Raw genomic sequence first — 26,003 nt, 5'->3', positions numbered from 1 at the left:
TCCCATTAACATTGTGTGTGTGTTGTAATTTTTTTCCCATGAAACAAAAATAATATTATTTTCTTAGCTTACACATATTGATGTTGTATCTCCAAGTTTATTGTTTTTCAGATTTCAGGAGTAATACGGTAGAAGTTTGTAGAGCTGCAAGTAATAAGTGAAGTGTGTTGGGATATTAAAAATAGGGAATGATGAAGGTTAAGGCAAACTAGAGAGGAAGTGCTTGGCCTACAGGGGATGTGTGTGTTTTAAGCTTTTCTTTTTTTGAAGTATGGTTAACTGTCTCTCTGTGTCTCCCTATTTATATTTCTATTTCTTTCTCTCTCTCTGTCTCTCTGTTTCTCTCTCTGTCTGTCCCTGTCCTCCTAGCACTATCAGGTGGTGGGTTTCTCAGGGCTCTTCCTCTTTGGGGTTTTTGTTCACTTCAAGATGCAGAGTACCAGGGCCTAAGATGTGGATAGAGGCCATGGACACAGCGAGGGACCCCCTTCCTGTTGCTCACCCAGCTGCATTCTGGAAAACTGCTCTGAAGATGATGTTGGTCAGATAGCTTTATGTGCATATTGAGGTCACAGGCACCAGTCCCCAGGTAGGAGGCACGTGGGGACCCTGTGTTGCATAAGGAGTGTCCCTCTCTTCCTGTGACACGTGGACCTGGCTTTGACCAACTCTGCAGCTCAGCTGGTGGGCAGGAGAACTTGTCGGGTGTGGACCTTAGAGCCCAGCATTTCTATGGTGTCAGAACACTTACACTGCAGTTCACCCTTAAAAAGCCAGTGGTATATATTTTTATTAATTTTTGATTTAAAGATAACACACATAGTTGTAAAAAATAGTCAAATAAGACTTGAGTAGACAGTGGAAAGTAGCATCTGTTCTTTCTGCTCCAGACCTCCAAGCCCCTCTCTTAACTTTCTTACGCGTCTTTCCAGAAACATTCTCTATATATACAGGTGTAAACTCATGTTATATGTTCATGATAGCTTATTTAAGTCCCAGGAATTAGAGGATATTTTTAAATATAAGGCATAGGCCCTGCTCTTCAGGTTCTCTCTACCTGGCAGAGGAGGTAAACAGGTAAGAGACTGAAATGTGTTAAGAGCAGCAATAAAGACATATGAATGCCTCCAGGGTGTGTAAAGAATTCTCTCCACTCAACAATAAAAAGACAGAAGACTCAGTTTTTAAAAAATGAGCAAAGGACTTGAATAGACATTCTTCCAAAGAAGATATACATGGGGCTAACAAGCCCATGAAAAGATGCTCAGCATCACTAGTCATGAGGGCAATGCAAATCAAAATCATGAGATACCAGAACACACCCATGAGGATGGTTGCTGCATTGAAAAGCGAAGCAAAGGCGGTGGAGACACAGGAGCCCTCATACGTTGCTGGCAGAAATGTAAGATGGTGCAGCCACTGTGGAAAACAGCTTGGCAGGTCCTCAAAATGTAAACAGAATTACCCAGCAATTCTGCTCCCGGGTTTGATCCCTGGTCAGGGAGCTGGGTCTCACCCGCCACAACTAAAGAGCCCATGTGCTGCAACTATGACCTGGCACAGCCAAATAAATAAATATATATAAATAAATAAGATGCTTAATTTCACATAATGTGAATTTCACCTCTATAAAAAACAAAACAAAAATGCCTACGAAATTGTAGGTAAGTTAAACAACACATAGAGGAGTCAGATCAGCGGAGGAGGAGGGGTGATTAAGTGTCAGATAGAGTCTGGAGAGCCGTCTGGGCACAGATTTCCTCTGGGGAGACAAATGCTTTGTCTGAGCAATGGAGCCGAGCGCAGCTGTGTGCAGGGACCCATGGTTCCGTTTCCTTCCAGTTTACAAGAAGGCTAGTGCTGCTCACCAGGCAGACAGGCCTTCACTGCAGGGCCAGCCGTGCTGCGGGAGTTGTTTAGAGCTTGCTTGTCTGGAGGCAGGGCTGTGCTCCAAGGACCCTACGTCCGCTGCCCCATCAGGGAGGTTGCACAGCATCAGGGGAGGCAGTGCGATTCCTGGGCAGGACAAAGCTGCCCTTGTATGGGTGAAGGAGAGTGTACGAAGTACATTCTCCTCTGGGTGTGAACTGCCACCCTATGAGGCACGAGGTTTCTATCCATTGCACAGAGCACCTCATTTTGTGTCTGAGGGTCCCTGGGCAGTCCTGTCCATCAGGTCTGGGCTGAGCACTGTGGAGGGTGGGGACAGGGGAGGCGAGGGGCCGCTCCCTGGATGTCCCTGACAATGGAATCAAGCAGAACTTCATGGCAGGTGTGGCCTAGGAGTTAACGCAGGGGTGCTCCCTGAAGGTTCAGAACACTTACAACAGGTAAGGCATCGGCGCCCCCCATTTCCCCTTGTGTTAGGCTTTCCTACCCATTAAGGGCCCTTTCTGAGGCCAAGCAGTGCCATGTGCTCAGTCGTGTCTGACTCTTTGTGACCCCATGGACTGCAGCCTGCCAGGCTCCTCTGTCCATGGGATTCTCCAGGCAAGAATACTGGACTAGGTTGCCATTTTCTGCTCCAGGGGATTTTCCCGACCCAGGAATTGAACCCGCATCTCCTGTGTCTCCTGCACGGCATGCAGATTCTTTTCCCACTGAACCGTTGGAGAAGCCCCCATGCCAAGCAAATCTTTCCTTTAATTAATAGCAGACCCCTGCTTCTCTTCCCCATGAATCCTCTTCCACCTGTCCGTTCTTTCAAGGTGTCTGACAAAGATCCAAGCCACTGCTTTGTGCTTCTGCTTTAGCCGGGCACTGGCCAGTACTCACCATAAGCTGATTCACTTAGCCCTCATGATTACTACATAACACAGGAATTACTAGGTCTGCTGTACCAATAAGGAAATAGACTCAGGGAGGTTGGTATTTGGCCAAGGTAAACACCTGGTTAGTGGCAGGATAGGATTCATCAGTTCAGTTCAGTACAGCCACTCAGTTGTGCCTGACTCTTTGCAACCCCATGGACTGCAGCATGCCAGGCCTCCCTGTCTATCACCAACTCCAGGAACTTACTCAAACTCATGTCCATCGAGTCGTTGATGCCATCCAACCACCTCATCCTCTGTCATCCCCTTCTCCTCCCGCCTTCAATCTTTCCCAGCATCAGGGTCTTTTCCAATGAGTCAGTTCTTCACAACAGGTGGCCAAAGTACTGGAGTTTCAGCTCCAATGAATATTCAGGACTGATTTCCTTTACATTGGACTGGTTGGATCTCCTTGCTGTCCAGGGGAGTCTAAAGAGTCTTCTCCAACACCACAGTTCAAAAGCATCAATTCTTTGGCGCTCAGCTTTCTTTATAGTTCAAGAAAAACTATATATAAACTATACTGGAAAAACCATAGCTTTGACTAGATGGACCTTTGTTGGTAAAGTAACATCTGCTTTTTAATATGCTGTCTAGGTTGGTCATAGCTTTTCTTCCAAGGAGTAAGTGTCTTTTAATTTCACGGCTGCAGTCATCATCCGCAGTGATTTTGGAGCCCAGAAAAATAAACTCTCACTGTTTCTATTGTTCCCCCATGTATTTGCCATGAAGTGATGGGACCAGATGCCATGATCTTAGTATTTTGAATGTTGAGTTTCAAGCCAATTTTTTCACTCTACTCTTTCACTTTCATCGGGAGGCTCTTTAGTTCTTTTTTGCTTTCTACCATAAGGGTGGTGTCATCTGGGTATCTGAGGTTATTGATATTTCTCCTGGCAATCTTGATTCCAGGTTGTGCTTCATCCAGCCTGGCGTTTCGAATGATGTACTCTGCATATAAGTTAAATAAGCAGGGTGACAATATACAGCCTTGACATACTCCTTTCCTTATTTGGAACCAGTCTGTTGTTCCAGCTCCAGTTCTAACTGTTGCTTCTTGACCTGCATACAGATTTCTCAGGAGGGAAGTCAGGTGGTCTGGTATTCCAGAAGAATTTCCCACAGTTTGTTGTGATCTATACAGTCAAAGGCTTCATACTTTAAATTTATTGTTTAGATTTTAATATATGTTTACTCTTGTAAAATCAACACCCTAGTAACACAGCCATGACTAAGCTGGTGCTGCTGGAGGCACCACCTAACTTCTGGGCTTCAGACCAGCTACAAAGGCCCCTGGGCCACTGGCCCAACCACCGCAAGGCCAAGAGGCAGCAATTTGAATGTCACATGTTGGCAAAATCTAATCTTTTTTCCTGCACTATGTGGCCAAAAGAAAGACAATGCCAAAGAATGCTCAAACTACTGCACAATTGTACTCATCTCACACGCTAGTAAAGGAATGCTCAAAATCCTCCAAGCCAGGCTTCAGCAATACGTGAACTGTGAACTTTCAGATGTTCAAGCTGGTTTTATTTTTTTTTTTTAATTTTAGTTTTTTATTTTTTAAATTTTAAAATCTTTAATTCTTACATGCATTCCCAAACATGAACCCCCCTCCCACCTCCCTCCCCATAACAACTTTCTGGGTCATCCCCATGCACCAGCCCCAAGCATGCTGCATCCTGCATCAGACATAGACTGGCGATTCAATTCACATGATAGTATACATGTTAGAATGTCATTCTCCCAAATCATCCCACCCTCTCCCTCTCCCTCTGAGTCCAAAAAGTCCGTTATACACATCTGTGTCTCTTTCCCTGTCTTGCATACAGGGTCGTCATTGCCATCTTCCTAAATTCCATATATATGTGTTAGTATACTGTATTGGTGTTTTTCTTTCTGGCTTACTTCACTCTGTATAATCGGCTCCAGTTTCATCCATCTCATCAGAACTGATTGAAATGAATTCTTTTTAACGGCTGAGTAATACTCCATTGTGTATATGTACCACAGCTTTCTTATCCATTCATCTGCTGATGGACATCTAGGTTGTTTCCATGTCCTGGCTATTATAAACAGTGCTGCAATGAACATTGGGGTACATGTGTCTCTTTCAATTCTGGTTTCCTCGGTGTGTATGCCCAGCAGTGGGATTGCTGGGTCATAAGGTAGTTCTATTTGCAATTTTTTAAGGAATCTCCACACCGTTCTCCATAGTGGCTGTACTAGTTTGCATTCCCACCAACAGTGTAGGAGGGTTCCCTTTTCAAGCTGGTTTTAGAAAAGGCAGAGGAATCAGAGATTAAATTGCCAACATATGCTGGATCATCAAAAAAGCAAGAGAGTTCCAGAAAAACATCTATTTCTGCTTTTTTGACTATGCCAAAGCCTTTGACTGTGTGGATCACAATAAACTGTGGAAAATTCTGAAAGAGATGGGAATACCAGACCACCTGTCCTGCCTCTTGAGAAACCTGTATGCAGGTCAGGAAGCAACAGTTAGAACTGGACATGGAACAACAGACTGGTTCCAAATAGGAAAAGGAGTACGTCAAGGCTGTATATTGTCACCCTGCTTATTTAATTTGCAGAGTTAATTTGCAAGTTAATTTAATATGCAGAGTACATCATGAGAAACGCTGGGCTGGAAGAAACACAAGCTGGAATCAAGATTGCCGGGAGAAATATCAATAACCTCAGATATGCAGATGACACCACCCTTGTGGCAGAAAGTGAAGAGGAACTAAAAAGCCTCTTGATGAAAGTGAAAAGGAGAGTGAAAAAGTTGGCTTAAAGCTCAACATTCAGAAAACGAAGATCATGGCATCTGGCCCCATCACTTCATGGGAAATAGATGGGGAAACAGTGGAAACAGTGTCAGACTTTATTTTTGGGGGCTCCAAAATCACTGCAGATGGTGATTGCAGTCATGAAATTAAAAGACGCTTACTCTCTGGAAGGAAAGTTAGGACCAACCTAGATAGTATATTCAAAAGCAGAGACATTACTTTGCCAACAAAGGTCTGTCTAGTCAAGGCTATGGTTTTTCCTGTGGTCATGTATGGATGTGAGAGTTGGACTGTGAAGAAAGCTGAGCACTGAAGAATTGATACTTTTGAACTGTGGTGATGGAGAAGACTCTTGAGAGTCCCCCTTTGACTGCAAGGAGATCCAACCAGTCCATTCTGAAGATCAGTCCTGGGTTTTCTTTGGAAGGACTGATGCTGAAGCTGAAACGCCAATCCTTTGCCACCTCATGCGAGACTGGAAAATACCCTGATGCTGGGAGGGATTGGGGGCAGGAGGAGAAGGGGACAACAGAGGATGAGATGGCTGGATGGCATCACCAACTCGATGGACATGAGTTTCAGTGAACACCGAGAGTTGGTGATGAACAGGGAGGCCTGGCGTGCTGCAGTTCATGGAGTCGCAAAGAGTTGGACATGACTGAGCAACTGAACTGAACTGAACTGAACTGAACTGTGGCATGTGGGATCTAAGTTCCCCAACCATAGACTGAACCCATGCCCCCTGCATTGAAAGCACAGAGAGTCTTAACCCCTGGACCAGCAGGAAAGTCTGGAAAAGTCTCATATTGACCACACTTTCTGGTAGAACTTGATGTCCTTGGAGGGGACCCTAAACTTTTGTAGGCAGGCCCCAGGGATGCATGAAGCTGTCGATGTGGGTGATGCTATTGACATGCAAGAGTTCAGAAAGGGGAGGAAGGAGGCCATGGAGTCACTCAGAACATCAGGGTGAGGCCCATGAGTGTGACCTGGCTCCTGAGAAGGTCAGGAAACTCAGGAGGCCCATGAAGGAGAGGGCGAACAAGACAAGCAGGAGGGAGGGGAGGTCCCTGCACACCTGGGACACTATGAGGAGCCCCAGGAAAAAGACGATGAACACCACTGCCAAGGTGGCCACGCTGCAGGCCACCAGCATATCTGAGGCCAGCCTGGGCACATGGGCCTGACTTGGGTCTCAGAGGAAACGCAGCCCAGTCTGGTTGGAGCCAGTGCAGAAGTACCACAGTCTGAACAGGAGGTCGTCGGCCAGGAGCCATCGCCGCCACAGATGGAGACGAAGCAGAGGACCATGGCCCGGGAGGTGCACAGGATGATGAGGGCTCGGTGGAGGACTCTAAGAAGGACCAGTGGGGCCTCCTTTGGCCAGCAACCTGTGTCTGGACACAGGGGGCTTGACCAGAGGGCTCTTCATTCCCTCCTGCCTTGCTGCCTCCACGCCCCCTCGCTCAGATCTGCTGGGTCTAAATTTAATGTTAATAAACTGCCCGCTATAACTATAAACCAGTTATTAATAAATGACATATTATGTCATTAAGTGACATATAATGTCATATAATGAGAAATGACCCTCCTAAATGACATAACGTCTCAAAAGAGTAAAAATGAGATTTTTGCAGTAGCAACAGTGTGTTTGCAGAGAGATGGGAGGTATTTGGGTGGTATTTTATATGGGGAGGAGGTTTCAGAAAAAAAAAAAAAAAACAGACCAGCAGGTACTCAGCGAGTCAGGACGGCCATGGCACCAGAGAAGGGAGTCTTAGCATCAAAGAAGGGCCAGCATTAGTTCCAGGAAGACAGGCATTTAATCTTTATTTTTATCATGGGTTGTCTTTACTTCTGATCAGTGTGTTCTTTTCTTTAATAACTAAAGCAGATGTACAATGTATGTTTGATAGGCCATAAGCAGGCTATTTTAGTTGGCATAAAATTTGAGTTAACTCAGGGATAAGCCAGAATGACTTCCCCATACCCCAGCAGATGAACATTTCTTTTATCAATCTGTTCTTGAGTTTTCTAAATATATAAACTATTTAATTCCTTAACATAGGACACATACTTTCCCGCAAAAGAATGAAACTTATTACCTGCTAGGAGTTTCACATCTCTGCTCTCATAATAATCCAAGTCCCTGATTCTATCTTTATTTTTATTTATTTATTTTTTAAATTAATTTTTACCGGGGTATAGTCGCTTTGGGGGCTTCCCCGATGGCTCAGCAGGCAAGAATCTGCCTGCCAATGCAGGAGACACAGGTTTGATCGCTGGGTTGGGCAGATTCCCTGGAGAAGGGAATGGCAACGCACTCCAGTATTCTTGTTCTGGGAAATCACATGACAGAGGAGCCTGGCAGGCTACAGTCCATGGGGTCGCAGAGGGTCCGGCACAACTTAGCGAGCAAACAACAACAACATAGCTGCTTTATAATATTGTGTTTGTTTCTACTGCACAGCAAAGTGAATCAGCTTTGTGTACATATATTAGCTCTTTTGGGGATTTCTTTCCCATCTAGGTCACCACAGATCACCGACTAGAGTATCCTGTGCTGTTCAGTAGGTTCTCACTAGTTATCTATTTCATACATAGTATCAGTAGCATATGTGTGTTGATCCCAGTCTCCCAATTCCTCACCCCATCTTAATTTTTAAATAGTGATGTGTTTGTAGCATCTACACCCGACAAGCCTTGTAGGGTAGCAGTATCCCGGATGATTTGCAGGAAAAAACAGTTCACTTCCTGTCGGGCCCCAGAGGAATTGAGAGCACAGTGAGGTAATGTTTAGTTGCTCAACTGTGTCCAGTGCTTTGCAGCTCCATGGAGTGTACCCTACCAGGCTCCTCTGTCCATGGAGTCCATTCTCCAGGCAAGAATACTGGAGTGGGTTGCCATGTCCTTCTCTAGGGGATCTTCCCAATCCGGGGATTGAATTTATGTCTCCTGTATTGGCAGGCAAAATCTTTACCAGTGAGCCACCAGGAAACCCTGAAGTAAAGTTACCAGTTGGCTAAATGTTGTCATAAACCAACGGACACCACACCTAGCAGAGCCCTCCGCACCCTGCCCCTGGGATTCCCAGATGCTGTGACAAAACAGACCCAGGACAGGGAAAGGGAATTCTGCCCTTTATAAAAGTATCTGACAGAAAGGAAAGCCTTTTGCTTTTTCAGGAAGGTATTTAAAATGTGTACAAAAGGCCTACTTATATTTAACTGTAAATGACACAGTGACCAGAGGGTTTTGCAATGACATGTTGTCTTGACACATTCGCTTGTTTAGTCATGCCCACTTCCTAGGACCTGGCAGCCCCCAGCAGCCCTCGGTAGCAGGGATTCCATGGGAAGTTCTGGGTTAAATGAACAGGTTATGAGAAGTGTGTGCAGATGGACAAAGGCAGGAAGGATACATGGATAAAGGGCAAACACTGTGTTTGTGCAACGAGAGTACGATGACACTGAAGCCCCTGAAATTGCCTTTTGGTATGACTATAATGCTATTAGATAAACTTAAAGGTTAAGGCATTCACCTGCAATTATACCTACTCAGTGAAACCTTGTGTAGCAGTTCTGTAGTATACAGTTTGTCTATAAAGAACTAGCATGGAAGGATGTCCAAGATATAGTTATGAGAAAAAAGAAAGTGAACTCCCAAAAGAAAGTATTAAATCATGATCAGATTTTTGTAAAACTCCCCCCACCCCACAAATGTATACCCTCCCTGGTAGCTTAGTTGGTAAAGAATCTGCCTGCAATGCAGGAGACATGGGTTCAATCCCTGAGTTAGGAAGATCCCCTGGAGAAGGAAATGGCAACCCTCTCCAGTATTCTTGTCCTGGGAAAGAAATCTCATGGGCAGAGGAACCTTGTGGGCTGCAGGCCATGGTGTCACAAGAGTTGGACATGAGTTCGCGACAAAACCACATAAATACACATATTTGGTTACACATACACACAGAAAAATCTGGAAAACTAAACCATTTGCTCTGGTTGGTTCCAGGAAGGCTATCAGGGAACTTTCATTTTCTGTGTTTGTAGTTCTGTATCGTTTGCTTCATTTCCATGCATACACTTCATTTTCATAAACATTTAAAATCTTAAGCCTTTTCTTCTCTTTTATGTTTCCCTGTACTTGATCATATCTTAATTTTGTAGTTAGGAATAAAAAATGCAAATCACCCATTTTATCTTTAGTATCTTTTTGAAATATAGTTTTTATTTTATATTAGAGCGTAGCTGATTTACAACATTGCACTAGTTTTAGGGTTTATAGTAAGGGATTCAGTTACACATATATATCCACTCTTTTTAGATTCTTTTCCCATATAGGTTATTCCTACAGAATATTGAGTAGGGTTCCCTGTGATACATAGTAGGTCCTTGTTGAATCAATCACCCATTTTAGCTACACCTTTTTTGTTTTTTGGTAACTGCATTAAAAAATAGTCTAATTCTTGGCACTTGGGCTCACACTGAGGCTAGCACAGGCTCGATTCTGAACCAGCACTGTATTTAGCTTTTCACAAGTCACTGGGCTCTCGGGTGGGAAGAGCAGCTGTTCTTCCTCCTGCAGTGAAAATGTGGAATCACCAGCTATTTTCATCTGTGTAAGTACTAATTTCCTCCCATAGCTGCCTTCTCTCTCTCTCTCCTTTCTCCTTCCTGTTTATCTGGGCGGAAGCTGGCTGTGCTTGTCTAGCATGGACTCAGGAAGAATGAAGACCACCTCAGAGGGGATAAACTAGAGAAACTGGACCTCATCATTGGTCTTATCAATATTTATCTGTGAGGTCTCTCTCCCTCTTTTTCTAAAACGTTGTTTTTAATTGAAGGATAATAGCTTTATTATCCAATACTATTGCGTTGTTTTCTGCCATACAGCAACATGAATCAGCCACAGGTATACGTATGTCCCCTCCCTCCCACTTCCCACCCCGTCCCATCCCTCTAGGTTGTCACAGAGCTCTGGTTTGAGTTCCCTGAGTCATACAGCAAATCCCCACTGGCTATTTCACACGTGGTAGTGTGTATGTTTCCATGCTACTCTCTCCATTTGTCCCCCTCTCTCCTCCACCCCGGATCCATAAGTCTGTTCTCTATGTCTGCATCTCCATTCCTGCCCTGCAAATCAGTTCATCAGTACCATCTTTATAGATTCCATATATATGCGACTTTCCTCTTCACTGTGAGTCTTTGCTGGTCCAGGAATCCTGCAATTCTGAGCCTGGGGGTTTGTTTCTCATCTCACACGTAGGTCAACCCAAAGGAGCCCCTGCCTCCAGGAACCTCCTCTTCCCTCCTGGAGGCAGTGATGGCTTCTTTCTCAGGGACCACCCTCTCAAATCCTGGCACTAAACACACTCTAAATCACAGCCTCAGTATAACCTCCTCTTACTTCACTCAGAGGTGCTTTTCGAGTCTTCCTGTAGAACTGAGTATTTCACTTACAACGTAGCCTTGGACCTATTTACTCTCCAGTCAGCCAGGGGACCATCTGTCTTGAGATTTGCTCTGGTGAAAATACCTAGAGAACTGAGTCTTGTTACTGATTTGAAAACCACTTGTAAAGAAGAACTGATTCCGGGTGTTTTGTGGGTTGATCTTTTTTTTCTCTTTTCTTTTTCTGTCCCTTCCTGTCCCTGCCCCTCACACTTCCTCATGGGCTAATCCTTCTAAAGGATGTTACTTGTCTACAGATCCAGGAGATGGTGAAGGACAGGGAAGCCTGGCGTGCTGCAGTCCATGGGATCACAAAGAGTCAGACAGGACTGAGCGACTGAGCAACAGCTTGCCTACAGAGAGCACCACCCGATCTTTGGATTAAGAGAAGAGGGAAGATTATTGTTTATCCCTGAGCTCTGGGGACCCCTGTCCCATCTTTGGACTCTGGCTAGTGGGTGAACCAGCCCAGGCTGTTGCAGTGGGTTGTGAAGCTGGGACGTCTGAGAAGTGCTGTCACAAGCCGCTGCTTCTCTGCCCCTGCCTCTACGCCACCTTGACTTTTGGAAAAAATATGGCGAAGATCAATTAACCCCAGTGATTCGAGTGGTGGAAGAGTGCCAGGTACACACCCTCAGGCTCTGCAGCTTCCCCTCCTGTGAGCTCCTTCGATTTGGAGAAATGACACTGAGGTAAAAACCAAACGGCAAAGCAGGGGAAGTGTGGTCGGGCTGCTTAACTGTCTTGTTGTTAGCAACTCACTTTCGGTCTAGAATGATGCTTGGATAGTAAAAGTGTTTGCTTGTTATGTTCTATGTGCTGAAAAAGAATAAGACGTTTGTGTGTGTGTGTGTGTGTGTGGTGCTGAAAAAGAATAAGACGTGTGTGTGTGTGTGTGTGTGTGTGTGTGTGTGTGTGTGTGTGTGTGTGTGTGTGTGTGTGTGTGTGTGTGTGTGTGTGTGTGTGTGTGTGTGTGTGTGTGTGTGTGTGTGTGTGTGTGTGTGTGTGTGTGTGTGTGAAACTCACCACACCAGGAAGTCAAGCTCCTTGCTGAGGCCAGTGAGAAGAGGTCAGAAAATTTCTCAGGTTTTTCTTTCCCTAGATTATATTCAGGAAGCTAGAGGGGAAACTGAAGTTCCTGCCTTGGCACAATTCTCACTGATATTTATTTATTAAACTTTTAATTTATTTATCTTGGCTGCACCAGGTCTTAGTTGCGGAATACAGGATCTAGTTCCCTGACCGGGGATCGAATCTGGGCCCCTTGCCTTGGGATGCGGTGTCTCAGCCACTGGACCAGCAGGGAAGTCCTTGTCACTGATATTTAAAAGAGAGAAAATCTCTCAATTATTGGAAAGAAGCAGTGATGCACTCTGATGCCTTCAAGAGCTCGCGTCTGGCTGACTGGACATGCAGGGAGCGTCATGCCCGAGACTTCAGAGGGCAGGGGGCCAGGTGGGTTTTCAGATGCTTGGCTGAAGAGCAGACAAGTTATTGAACTTTGCTCAGCCTTGACTGGACTGGATGGACTCTTACACTTAAAAATCTAAGACATTTTGATAATACTGTTCTCTGTTGCAATGGGGGAAACCGACACTACATGACAAGCAGTGGCGATGCTTTTAATGACAGGTTACAAAGCAAATAAGGATGTCAGAGAGCCAGCCCTTAGTGCCTTCAATGTGCCAGGTGTTATACTCAGACCCTTCTGGCAGGTGGGCATTGTGGCCTTTGTACAGATGAGAACATTGAGTCACTTGGTCTGAATTCTCCTGGACGGGGAGTTGCAGGGTTGTGTTTTAAACAGAGTTCTATGCCGCCAAAGTCCGCTTCCTTCCTTTTATCTTACGCACTTGCCCTGACTCAGCAGTGGTGAGCTTGGGGGCACCTGAAGACAGCGTCGCCAGGGCAGCAATGCCCAGAGGAGCCACATGACTCTTCATGTGACCGGTCTCTGTCCCTGGCTTGTGAGATGGGAAACAAAGGCACCGCTGTTCAGCAGAAACCCACCGGGAAAGGCAAGTATTCTCTGTGAACTGAGGTCTCATTTAGGGTCATCAGACCTAGCAAAATCTGGGACACCCAGTTAAATCTAAACTTCAGATAAGCCACAAATGCTTTTCAGTGGAATTACATCCTGTGAAATATTTGGGATGTATTTACAATAAAAAAGCATTCGTGGTTTATCTGAAATTCAACTGTAACTGCATCTTCTCTGGCAACCCTGACCTCATTGTATCACATCCTTGCTGTTGACTCTGCTCAGGAAACCCTTGCCTACTGTCTCCAAAAATCAACATGATTTCTGCCCTTCCAGGCCCAGCCCAGATGCCACGTCTCCTGAGAAGCCGTTTCCTCGCATGGCCCCCCCAGACAGAGCCTTGATGTAGTCACAGAACAAGCCCTGCTCCTGTTACAGACATCAGCTTCCTGAGGGCACAGGCTGGTCCCCTGTTCGCTGTCCCTCACTGACCCTTCACTCATTCCACAGAGATTTACTGGGGCCCACCTATGCCACCTGGAGGAGGAAATGGCAACCCACTCCAGCATTCTGGCCTGGAGAATCCCGTGGACAGAGGAGCCTGGCGGGCTACAGTCCATGGGGTTGCAAAGAGTCGGACACGACTGAAGTGACCTAGCACACATGCACGCACCTATGCCAAGTGCAAAGCAGGTGTGGACCCTGATCCTGCGGGTTTTCATTTTGCAGAAAGGCCTCGTGTTCTCAGGCAGTTACGAGCGGTGGTGTGAAGGGATGGGACAGAATGTGGCAGAGGGCTGCTCTGAGGCTGTCAGGGGCCAGGATGAACAGGAGGAACCCACAGGACAAGTCAAGAGAAATTTCCAGAAGACACTGAAGTGTAAGAAAGTCTGGTCAGTTTGGGGAACTGAAGGCAGGGAAGTGGGACCCAGAGAGAGGTTTTCTACGTGGTGGTTGGGAGGCAGGGGCCCACAGGCAGCGTGGGACCATGTATGCTCCACCGCAAGTGGAGACGATGAGTCTGCAAGTGGGAGAAACCATCAGATGTGTTATCAGCTTTGGGGGCTGCTCGTGAGAGCTATGTGAAGGGAAGCATAAAAGTGGAGGAAACAGGCGCAATCAGAGGCCGTTATGGGCATTCAGGCCAGATAGACGTGCGGGAGGCAGTGTGGACAGGGGCTCTCACAGCAGTTCCAGGCCCACCTGCTGTCCCACCTGGTCTGGAACTTGTCCACCCTTCCCAAACCCCTTCCCCTGAGGTAGAGGCTGTCTGCCTTGCCCCTGAAGCTGGGCAAGACTTCCCCAGCCGACCCTGACCGATGGCAGGTGGGGAAAGGCAGTGTGGACTCTCCCCTCTCTGGATGCTCACCTCTGGGATCTCAGCCCCCACCCCATGAAGACACTCACACAGGCCCATAGGGAGAGGCCTCTGGGGGAGGCCCTTGCAAAAACCTGAGCCACCAACCAGCAGCAGGGATGCCAGACCATCCCTGACCCACAGTGTCCGTTAGACTCCGGCTAAGCTGCGGCCCGCAGGACTCGAATGGGATTGATACACCTACCTTCCTCAAAGGGGACATGACTCCCTTCACGGGCTGAGGAGCTCAGGGCCCGGAACACAGACACCGGGGGTCTGCCTGTCCCCAGCTGTCCTAACTCACCCTGGGTTGGCTTTACCCAGGCTCTTACTTGGGGCAGAAATACATTTGTGTGTATGCCACTGTTATTTTGAGTCTTAACTATGGGAGCAGAATTGATATCCTAACTAATGGAGGCAAGAAGGGAGGTGTAAATAGAGTGGACGGAAGCTCTGAGAAGGAACAGTGATGTGTGTGAACATTTTATTGATCTGCCTTCCCCACGGGCATGTGTATAAGGTCAGGAAGGGGGAGGGCTTTGAGAGTATATGGGATCCACGCTCACGAAGCACATGGTTCTTTCTTTGCTTTTGGAGGACATGTTTTTCTTGACCTGCAGACTTTTTTTTTTTAATTTATATTTTAATCAGAGGATAATTGCTTTACAGTGCTGTGTTGGTTTCTGCCACACATTAACATGAATCAGCTGTAGGAATACATATGTCCCCTCTCTCCTGAACCTCCCTCCTACCTCCCTCCCTATCCCACCCGCTAGGTTATCAGAGTACTGGATTTGAGCCCCCTGTGCTATATGGCAAATTCTCACTGGCTATCTATTTCACACATGCTAATGTGTATGTCTTAATGCTGCTCTCTCCATTTGCCCTACCCTCTTCTTCACCTGCTGTGTCCACAAGTCTGCTCTCTATGTCAGCTTGCAGACTTTTCTCACTGGTGATTTTTGTTTCAGTCTAATGTTAAATGATTAAACTGAGCTAGCTAAGTTCTTCTCGGCTGGGAGAACGGGGAGCATGGGAGAGAGACCCAGAGCTGTGGATTAAGGGACAAGGTAACCAGCAAGCTGGACTTTGCTTTACATGTTTCATGTTCATCTGAATCTTGGTTGATGATGGATTTTTTTCAGTGAAATGGGGAAAAATAAAGCCCATGCATTCTACAAGCTGGGATAGGAGAACCCTCTAGAATTCTGAGAGCTGCTCTGAAGTTATCAGAGACTAATCCAAACAGACATATTCCGCTGCATTCAGGCTGTATCTGTTCACTCAAGGCTTTCAGTTAGTCTCTTAACTGCCGCTGCTGCTACTGCTGCTAAGTCGTTTCAGTCGTGTCTGACTCTGTGCGACCTCATAGACGGCAGCCCAGCAGGCTCCCCCATCGCTGGGATTCTCCAGGCAGGAACACTGCTGTGGGTTGCCATTTCCTTCTCCAATGCATGAAAGTGAGAAGTGAAAGTGAATTCACTCATTCGTGTCCGACTCTTAGTGACCCCATGGACTGCAGCCTACCAAGCTCCTCTGTCCATGGATTTTCCAGGCAAGAGTACTGGAGTGGGATGCCATCGCCTTCTCCAAGTCTCTTAACTCAGTTCAGTCAGTTCAGTTCAGGCACTCAGTTGTGTCCCTTGCGAACCCACGAATCACAGCACGCCAGGCCTCCCTGTCCATCACCGACTCCCGGAGTTCACTCAAACTCATGTCCATCGAGTCAGTGATGCCATCCAGCCATCTCATCCTCTGTCGTCCCCTTCTCCTCCTGCCCCCAATCCCTCCCAGCATCACAGTCTTTTCCAATGAGTCAACTCTTCGCATGAGGTGGCCAAAGTATTGGAGTTTCAGCTTCAGCATCAGTCCTTCCAAAGAATACCCAGGACTGATCTCCTTCAGAATGGACTGGTTGGATCTCCTTGCAGTCCAAGGGAGTAATGCTTTTACAGCATCACAGTTCAAAAGCATCAATTCTTCGGCGATCAATTTCTTCACACTACAACTCTCACTTCCATACATGACCACTGGAAAAGCCATAGCCTTGACTAGACGGACCTTTGTGGGCAAAGTAATATCTCTGCTTTTTTTCTAGGCTGGTCATAATTTTCCTTCCAAGGAATAAGCGTCTTTTATTTTCATGGCTGCAGTCACCATCTGCAGTGATTTTGGAGCCCAAAAAATAAAGTATGATACTGTTTCCCCATCTATTTCCCATGAAGTGATGGGACCAGATGCCATGATCTTCGTTTTCTGAATGTTGAGCTTTAAGCCAACTTTTTCACTCTCCTCTTTAACTTTCATCAAGAGGCTTTTTAGCTCCTCTTCACTTTCTGCCATAAGGGTGGTATCATCTGCATATTTGAGGTGATTGATATTTCTCCCAGCAATCTTGACTCCAGCTTGTGCTTCTTCCAGTCCAGCATTTCTCATGATGTACTCTTCATATAAGTTAAATAAGCAGGGTGACAATATACAGCCTTGATGTACTCCTTTTCCTATTTGGAACCAGTCTGCTGTTCCATGTCCAGTTCTAATTGTTGCTTCCTGACCTGCATACAGGTTTCTCAAGAGGCAGGACAGGTGGTCTGGTATTCCCATCTCTTTCAGAATTTTCCACAGTTTATTGTGATCCACACAGTCAAAGGCTTTGGCATAGTCAAAAAAGCAGAAATAGATGTTTTTCTGGAACTCTCTTGCTTTTTCCATGATCCAGCAGATGTTGGCAATTTGATCTCTGGTTCCTCTGCCTTTTCTAAAACCAGCTTGAACATTTGGAAGTTCATGGTTCACGTACTGCTGAAGCCTGGCTTGGAGAATTTTGAGCATTATTTTACTAGCATGTGAGATGAGTGCAATTGTGCGGTAGTTTGAGCATTCTTTGGCATTGCCTTTCTTTGGGATTGGAATGAAAACTAACCTTTTCCAGTCCTGTGGCCACTGCTGAGTTTTCCAAATTTGCTGGCATATTGAGTGCAGCACTTTCACAGCATCATCTTTCAGGATTTGAAAGAGCTCAACTGGAATTCTATCACCTCCACTAGCTTTCTTTGTAGTGATGCTTTCTAAGGCCCACTTGACCTCACATTCCAGGATGTCTGGCTCTAGGTGAGTGATCACACCATCCTGATTACCTGGGTGGTGAAGCTCTTTTTTGTACAGTTCTTCTGTGTATTCTTGCCACCTCTTCCTAATATCTTCTGCTTCTGTTAGGTCCATACCACTTCTGTCCTTTATCGAGCCCACCATTGCATGAAATGTTCCCTTGGTATCTCTAGTTTTCTTGAAGAGATCTCTAGTCTTTCCCATTCTGTTGTTTTCCTCTGTTTCTTTGCATTGATCGCTGAGAAAGGCTTTCTTATCTCTCCTTGCTATTCTTTGGAACTCTGCATTCAGATGCTTATATCTTTCCTGTTCTCCTTTGCTTTTCACTTCTCTTCTTTTCACACCTATTTGTAAGGCCTCCCCAGACAGCCATTTCGGTTTTTTGCATTTCTTTTCCATGGGGATGGTCCTGACCCTTGTCTCCTATACAATGTAACGAACCTCAGTCCATAGTTCATCAGGCACTCTATCTATCAGATCTAGGCCCTTAAATCTATTTGTCACTTCCACTGTATAGTCATAAGGGATTTGATTTAGGTCATACCTGAATGGTCTAGTGGTTTTCCCTACTTTCTTCAATTTGAGTCTGAATTTGGCAATAAGGAGTTCATGATCTGAGCCACAGTCAGCTCCTGGTCTTGTTTTTGCTGACTGTATAGAGCTTCTCCATCTTTGGCTGCAAAGAATATAATCAATCTGATTTCGGTTACCATCTGGTGATGTCCATGGGTAGAGTCTTTTCTTGTGTTGTTGGAAGAGAGTATTTGTTACGACCATTGTGTTCTCTTGGCGAAACTCTTAGCCTTTGTCCTGCTTCATTCCATACTCCAAGGCCAAATTTGCCTGTTACTCCAGGTGTTTCTTGACTTCCTACTTTTGCATTCCAGTCCCCTATAATGAAAAGGACGTCTATTTTTGCATGTTAGTTCTAAAAGGTCTTGTAAGTCTTCACAGAACCATTGAACTTCAGCTTCTTCACTGTTACTGGTTGGGGCATAGACTTGGATTACCGTGATATTGAATGGTTTGCCTTGGGTTTGCCTTGGAAACGAACAGATATAATTCTGTCGTTTTTCAGATTATATCTAAATACTGCATTTCGGACTCTTTTGTTGACCACGATGGCTACTCCATTTCTTCTAAGGGATTCCTGCCCACAGTAGTAGATATAATGGTCTTCTGAGTTAAATTCACCCATTCCAGTCCATTTTAATTTGCTGATTCCTAGAATGTCGACGTTCCCTCTTGCCATCTCGTTTGACCACTTCCAATTTGCCTTGATTCATGGACCTGACATTCCAGGTTCCTATGCAATATTGCTCTTTACAGCATCAGACCTTGCTTCTATCACCAGTCACATCCACAACTGGGTATTGTTTTTGCTTTGGCTCTGTCCCTTCATTCTTTCTGGAGTTATTTCTCCACTGATCTCCAGTAGCATATTGGGCACCTACCGATCTGAGGTGTTCCCCTTTCAGTATCCTATCATTTTGCCTTTTCATACTGTTCATGGGGTTCTCAAGGCAAGAATACTGAAGTGGTTTGCCATTCCCTTCTCCAGTGGACCACATTCTGTCAGACTTCTCCACCATGACCCTCCCGTCTCGGGTTGCCCCACAAGGCATGGCTTAGTTTCATTGAGTTAGACAAGCCTGTGGTCCTTGTGATCAGATTGGCTAGTTTTCCGTGATTATGCCTTAAAAAAATCCTGGGAGAATAAAGGCAATATTGCCCTGGCCCGCCACCTGCTGGTGGCTCCAGGAATGGCAAACTGGATAAACTGCCACAGGCACAGTGCTCTCATTTTCTGGGTGTTGAGTTTTGCACTTTCTTTCCCCTGTTGCAATCCCTTAAAATTTTTTTTTTGTAAATACTATCTTGTATATATACATACATATATATATATACTTTACACATATATATGTAAAATGTGTGGAGTCCCAGCTATTTTCAAATGACAAAATTGTATTTCTCCCCAGTCTCCGCCCTGAAATTTTACGGGGTCAGCTGTGCTCTCAGAAGGACTGCCTGCAGCCTCTGGGTGCTGGTCATGTGCGGGGCGCTGAAAACCCCGGGGCAGGTGGCAGCCACTTTCTGGAAGGGGACACAGGCAGACAGCATCAGTGGTCAGTGCGCTGGGTCATGGCAGAGCTCCATGGGTGCGACTGAGGGACTGTGGCAGCGTCGGTTAGGAAGCAAAGCTGAAGCCAGGACCAGGGAGTCACTGTGGGGTGGAGCCGACCGGATCACTGTGCCTCCTGTCCAAGGAAGGTTCCAGGGAGACCGGGGGAGGGGTGGTGTGCAGGCTCTGGAATGAATGTAGGGAGCTTGGGGGAGCACAGGTCTTTTTTGTTTACTTTTTATGTTATACTGGGGTATGGTTGATTTAAAGGTTTTCAAAATTTCTGATTTTAGGGGTAGGCTAGATTTTAAGTGAGCTGGATATGGGGCCAACTTAGGACATCCATGCAAAAATGTACAGCCAGCAGCAGAAGGTCAGGGCTGGAGGGACTCATTGGTCAGGGGCAGTGGGATGAGAGTGGGTGAGACGTGGCTGTGCAGGATGGAGCAGGGACAGAAGTTCGTACAGGTCAGGGCCTGATGGAGACAAGAAAGGAAAGAGAGAGAGCAAGGCCCAGAAGCAGGTTGTTGGAGATGACAGGAAACCAGCTTCCGGAAGATGGGAGTGGTTGCTCATTGAACTGAAAGCATCAGAAACAGGAGGGCCGAAGGACATCACCTGAATTGGCAGTTAGGTCCCTGTGAACTAGAGCAGCAGCTGGAAGCTGGTGGCAGGGACCGGCAGGGCCGATGAGCCGGGGACCAAGGGCAGGTCGGGATGAGAAAGGATGCTTGAGACCGAGGATGGTCAGAAGGGCTGCACTGTGAAGAGCCAGGGAAGGACAAGACTGGCTAGGAAGAGTGCTGAGTACAGCATCCTGGACGCAGTCAGTGCTCAAGGCCACGGGAGTCATCCCCCACTCACTGACCATATCAAGATCACATGTGCCAGGGCTGTTCTGAGCCCTGTAGATACAGTGCGTGAGCAAGAGACACAGAAACCCCAGCCGAGGAGCTTACCTTCTAGCTGGGGAGACAGAGAGCGGACAAAAGAAACAACTCAAGTTGTGTGGTGTATTCCTTAGTGGTCAGTGCTACGGAGAAAGCGTAAACTAAGGGAAGAAGATGTAACATTGAGGGAAAGGATGTTTAGATCATGTGGCCAGGGAAGGGCCCCATTCAGTGAAGACCCAAAGGAAGTGAGAAAATTGGGAAGTGAAGGAATAATGCTAATGATCACCACACCTGTATTCGCATTCTCAGTGTGTCACTATCTCAGGAACAGGTGTAATTGGATCATCACCACTGTCTTTGCCAGTGAATGGTATCGTCATCACTCTCCTCTCTGGCTCCCCAGTGGTTTTGGCAAGTCTGACAGCCTGGGTCCAGCTACAAGAGCCTCTCAGGTGGAGAGCCGCGTCCTGGGGAACCAAGTGCAACCCCACAGACGAGCGTCCTGGTGAGTGTGTACATCAGGTCCACAGCTCGGACGGGAAGGCACCTGCGGGCAGTCACTGCAGAGGAAAAGCTGCATCACGTGTGTACCGAGGGGAGATGGGCAGCACCTGGCGGGTCTTCCTGTCATACCTGCAAGTAGGGGTCCTCCTCATAGGCCACCCTCAGACCCAGAGCAAGTGACACAGAGACACCTCCGGGGCAACAGGAAAGGCGCCAGCAGCTCGAGGAGGTGCAGGTGGAGAGTGTGTGACTCAGAAGTCACAGTTGTGTTTCTGTTGTTATTGTGTTAGTCGCTCAGTCATGTCGGACTCTGTGTGACCCCATGGCGTATCCCGCCAGGTTCCTCTGTCCGTGGATTTCCCAGGCAGGAATGCTGGAGTGGGTTGCCATTTCCTTCTCCATGGGATCTTCCGCATCCAGGGATCAAAGCCATGTCTCCTGCATTGGAGGGCAGGTTCTTTACCACTGAGCCACCTAGGAAGCCCATCGTGTTTCTACCAGAGCATTTATCTGGCTGCTAGAGATAAACACCTGCCAGCACTGTCTGGGAATAGTGAAGAATTCGACATTCTTGCCACGTCTGTTAAGTTCCCACCGGATTACTCCGAACAAGGGGACTGAGTTGCTTGTGGTTAACACATACATTTTTCTTTAACAGATTGGCTGGGATTGATAATTATTCTTTGCATTAAAAAAAAAAAAAAAGAAAAGAATCCAAATGCTGGAGGACTCATCCTCTCTTTAAGTTGCTACAGAATTTCTTAAAGTTATGATGTCAAGTGTCTCGTTTATTGGAGAGTCACAAATCACTTTCCGTGGGCAGGTGGGACAGGACACTCGACCAGTGGCTTCAAGAACAGATACCATCCTTCAAATGAGGTTATGAAAAAGGTTTGAAAATATCTTCGATGTGTTTTTAGATGTATTTATTATCCAAAGTGAGCCAATACAGAATTGTTATTAAAAAATAATAACCTCAGGATTAAAACATTATACTTTAATGTTTTAATTAAACTTTAAATGTTTAATTAAATGCTTTAATGCACATTAAATGTTTTAATATTTAACATTAAGAAGCAGAGTTTAAAAAAAAAAAAAAAGAAGCAGAGTTTAGAATACAGAAGCGTTTCCATTTAACTGCTTGTAAACGTCTATGTAAATAGATCCTTGCATTTCCTCCCCGGCTTTGAAACCAAAAGCTAAACCACTGTAATGACCAATGAAAAGCCCGTGAAAGAAGAAAGTAAACAGGCCAGTCATGTTTTGCGGCTCAAGGCAATGGCAAGTTGCTACATTCTAAATGTTATCATGGCCTTTCCACATGTGATTTATTATAAAACATCTCACACATAACAGCCTGCATACTATTTTCTTTTTTAAAATACTATTTTATTTTTTGGCTGTACCTCGAGGCATGTGGGGATCTTAGTTCCCTGACCAGGGACTGAACCTTGGCCCTTGCAGCGGAAGTGCAGTCTTAACCACTGAACCACCAGGGAAGCCCCCACCCTGTATTTTCAAGCTTCCCTAAGGATTCCAGACGCTGACTTCATCCTCATCATCGACTCCACTCAAAGGTAGAAAAAGTGAATCAGAGACTGGAAAGCGTCCGACTGTGCAATGGGCTGTCATCAAGCCAGGAAGCTAGCCGCCTCATCCTGGGGTGGGGGCGGTCCTCCACCGGAGGGGGTCCTCCACCTGAGGGGGCATGCAGAAAACACCGGCTCCTGGCCTGTTTCACTGCACCTGCTGGCAACTGAAGCAGCACACACGCATTCCCATGGATTCACTGTCTACCTCTGGAAACACCCTCAGCCATCGTGCTGTGGTTGAAGCACTGAAGGACGTCGGGGCTCCGTGTGAGATGCTGAGCCAGGGCGCCAGTGACGTCTGGAGAGTCCTGGAGCCCGGAGCTCAGGAGGAACTGGACACAGGCCGCATGCTGCCCCGCGCAGGCCAGGTGCAGGGCTGGGTGGGGACAGAGGACCCAGCTCAGGGCATCACCCACCGCAGTACAGACAGGGGAACCAGGTGCCCCTGATAGAGATTCTGGTTCCTTCAGCTGCACAGATTTCATAGTTCCATATTCATGCCTATGACGTTGTCTATTCTGGATCTAAACATTTCTCCTTTTAACTTGATTTGGTCAGAAATGGTTTTAAAAGTAATAGAACCAATTGGGGAGGATTTGAGACTTGTCTAAAACACAGAAGTTAGTTAATGAGTCATGTGTGACTCTATCAACCTCACAAACTGTAGCCCGTCAGGCTCTTCTGTCCATGGGATTCTCCAGGCAAGAATATTGGAATGGGGTGCCATATCCTTCTCCAGGGGGATCTTCCCAACCCAGGGATCAAACCTGGTCCTCCCACATTGCAGGCAGATTTTTTTACCATGTGAGCCACCAGGGAAGCCCAGGTGGCTTAGTGGTAAATAATCCGCCTGACAATGCAAGAGCCATGAGAGACCCAGGTTCGATCCCTGGGTCAGGAAGATCCCCTCGAGGAGGACATGGCACCCCACTCCAGTATTCTTGCCTGGAGAATCCCATGGCCAGAGGAGCCTGGCTTGGGCTACAGTCTGCTGCTGCTGCTAAGTCGCTTCAGTCGTGTCCAACTCTGTGCGACCCCATGGACGGTGGCCTACCAGGCTCCCCCGTCCATGGGAGTTTCCAGGCAAGAGTACTGGAGTAGGGTGCCATTGCCCTCTCCGTGGGCTACAGTCTAGGGGGTCACAAAGAGTCGGATATGACTGACACGCACACAGCAAATTAATGAGAACCAGGAGATTTTAAATGGTACAGAAGGCGTTTTCAAAGTTTTGTGAATTCACTGTGTAAGTTAAAAATATCGCTATGAGTAAGAAAGATGTAACGGAAAGAAAAACTGCTGACACACCTTCCCACTCTGGTTAGAAACTGGCACTGAGGCTTTGCGGTCTGCTTCCTGGGGGCCAGAAGAGCCCGGGTCCTGCTCCCCTGCTGTCAGGAGAAGGCTTGTGTCCCTGGACTCAGTGGCCTCCATCTGCAGCCCTGGACTGAGGGGCAGGTTACCTGTGAGCCTTGAAGCATCACAGGTCCCACTAAACCCTGGCAAGATGGTCACTGGTGCACAGAATGCTACTGAGAAAGTTTATTCCAAAGCCCAAGACTAAGGGGTTAGCTCTAAAAATATCTGAGCCTCAAATCTAAAAAAATTACAGTGACTAAGGTTTTAAAATACACTCCAAGAGAGACGGCCTATGAAGAATCCCCGTGACATCCAGGGGGCTGGTGTGATCATGGATTAACACAGAAAGTTCTCTGACACAGGGAACTCTGCTCAGTGTTGTGTGCCAGCCTGGATGGGAGCGGGGGTTTGGGGGAGAATGGATACATGTGTATGTATGGCTGAGTCCCTTCGCTGTTCACTGAAACCATCACAACACTGTTAATCGGCTACACCCCGAGACAAAACAGAAAGTTAAAAAAAAATTGCTTGGATGTCACATATGTTAAGTGGTTTAAACTACTATGAACACAGTAATACTAGAGGCAGTAAAGTATTATTGCTGCCATGGTAACAGCAATAGTTCTATAGCTTTGCAAGTGGATATGTTATTTGAATTAAAAGGTACTGAGCTATTAGAGAAATAATATTAAGACTAATTTTTCAAACATAAAAGTTCATTGTTAATTTTGTTAGGTGGTGGTGGTTTTGCTCAGTTGTGACCAACTCTTGTGATCCCATGGACTGTAGCCTGCCAGGCTCCTCTATCCATGGGATTCTCCACACAAGAAGACTGGAGTGGGTTGCCATTTCCTTCTCCAGAGGATCTTCCTGACCCAGGAATTGAACCTGGGTCTCCTGCATTGCAGGCAGATTCTTTACCAACTGAGCTGAAGAATAATATCTTAAGACTAGTTTTTCTAACATAAAAGTTCATTGTTAATTTTGTTTATATTCATCTTACTAACAATTTTCAAAGTCCATGTAAAATGAGATCATACCTGATCGATTTCTTTCGTCCTTGGAGTTGATGTCAGCACCCAAGGATAAGAGCGTCTGGACTGTGCTCACGTGACCTTCCTGAGTGTTGAAACAAACATGTTACCACTGCAGTGATGACAAAAGCAAGCCTTAGACACAAACTCTACTGCACATCAGGTGCTTTTTCTAAAGTTGTTGTTCAGTTGCTCAGTTCAGTTCAGTCGCTCAGTCGTGTCCGACTCTTTGCGACCCCATGAATCGCAGCACGCCAGGCCTCCCTGTCCATCACCATCTCCCGGAGTTCACTCAAACTCATGTCCATCGAGTCAGTGATGCCATCCAGCCATCTCATCCTCTGTCGTCCCCTTTTTCTCCTGCCCCCAATCCCTCCCAGCATCAGAGTCGTTTCCAACGAGCTCAGTGGTGTCCAACTCTTTGCGACCCATGGACTGCATCATGCCAGGATTCCCTGTCCTTCCCTATCTCCAAGAATTTGTTCAAACTCATGTCCACTGAGTCAGTGATGCCACCCAACCATCTCATCTTCTGTTGCCCCCTTCTCCTCCTGCCTTCAATCTTTCCCAGCATCAGGCTGTTTTCCAATGAGTCAGTTCTTCACATCAGGTGGCCAAAGTACTGGAGCTTCAGCTTCAGCATCAGTCCTTCCAACGAATATTCAGGGTTGATTTCCTTCAGGATTGACTGGTTGGATCTCCTTGCTGTTTGATGGACTCTCAAGAGTCTTCTCCAGCACCACAATATGAGAGCATCAGAAGTACTTAACTAAAGTACTTAACTGCTAAAACTGAATGTTGGTATCTAAAGGAAGGCTCATCACATTACTATTAAAATCCAGTATAAATCATTAAATAAAGATGCAGGTGATGTTTAGTTATTAGAAGAGAGACGATCAACTTTGTAGCCAAATTATTGACCACTATCGTTGGGTTTCTGGGGAAGGAAATGGCAACCCACTCCAGGCTTCCTGCCTGGAGAATCCCATGAACAGAGGATCCTGGTG

At 46.4% G+C, this 26,003-nt stretch overlaps 1 protein-coding gene and 1 pseudogene across 8 annotated transcripts in view; both read right to left on the bottom strand.

The window, feature by feature from the left end:
• Nucleotides 1–26,003, bottom strand: part of ANKRD16 (ankyrin repeat domain 16) — a 43,561-nt gene that overhangs the window by 7,574 nt on the left and 9,984 nt on the right. For 5 of the 8 annotated variants that reach the window (XM_015099682.4, XM_015099685.4, XM_027976779.3 and 2 more), the window contains exon 6: nt 25,003–25,081. In XM_015099682.4, the coding sequence (XP_014955168.3) occupies nt 25,003–25,081 (79 nt within the window). Of the gene's footprint in view, nt 1–15,009; nt 21,453–21,923; nt 22,983–25,002; nt 25,082–26,003 lie in introns of those variants that run through there. The other 3 variants (XM_042229653.2, XM_015099683.4, XM_015099684.4) reach the window with 3 other exon arrangements.
• LOC101106787 (voltage-dependent calcium channel gamma-like subunit) lies at nt 78–12,992 on the bottom strand (annotated as a pseudogene).

This window comes from Ovis aries, chromosome 13, assembly GCF_016772045.2.
Source record: "Ovis aries strain OAR_USU_Benz2616 breed Rambouillet chromosome 13, ARS-UI_Ramb_v3.0, whole genome shotgun sequence".
Classification (NCBI taxonomy): Eukaryota; Metazoa; Chordata; class Mammalia; order Artiodactyla; family Bovidae; genus Ovis; species Ovis aries.
The sequence above is the reverse complement of the archived record's forward strand: the minus strand, read 5'-3'. Positions and strand labels throughout refer to the sequence as shown.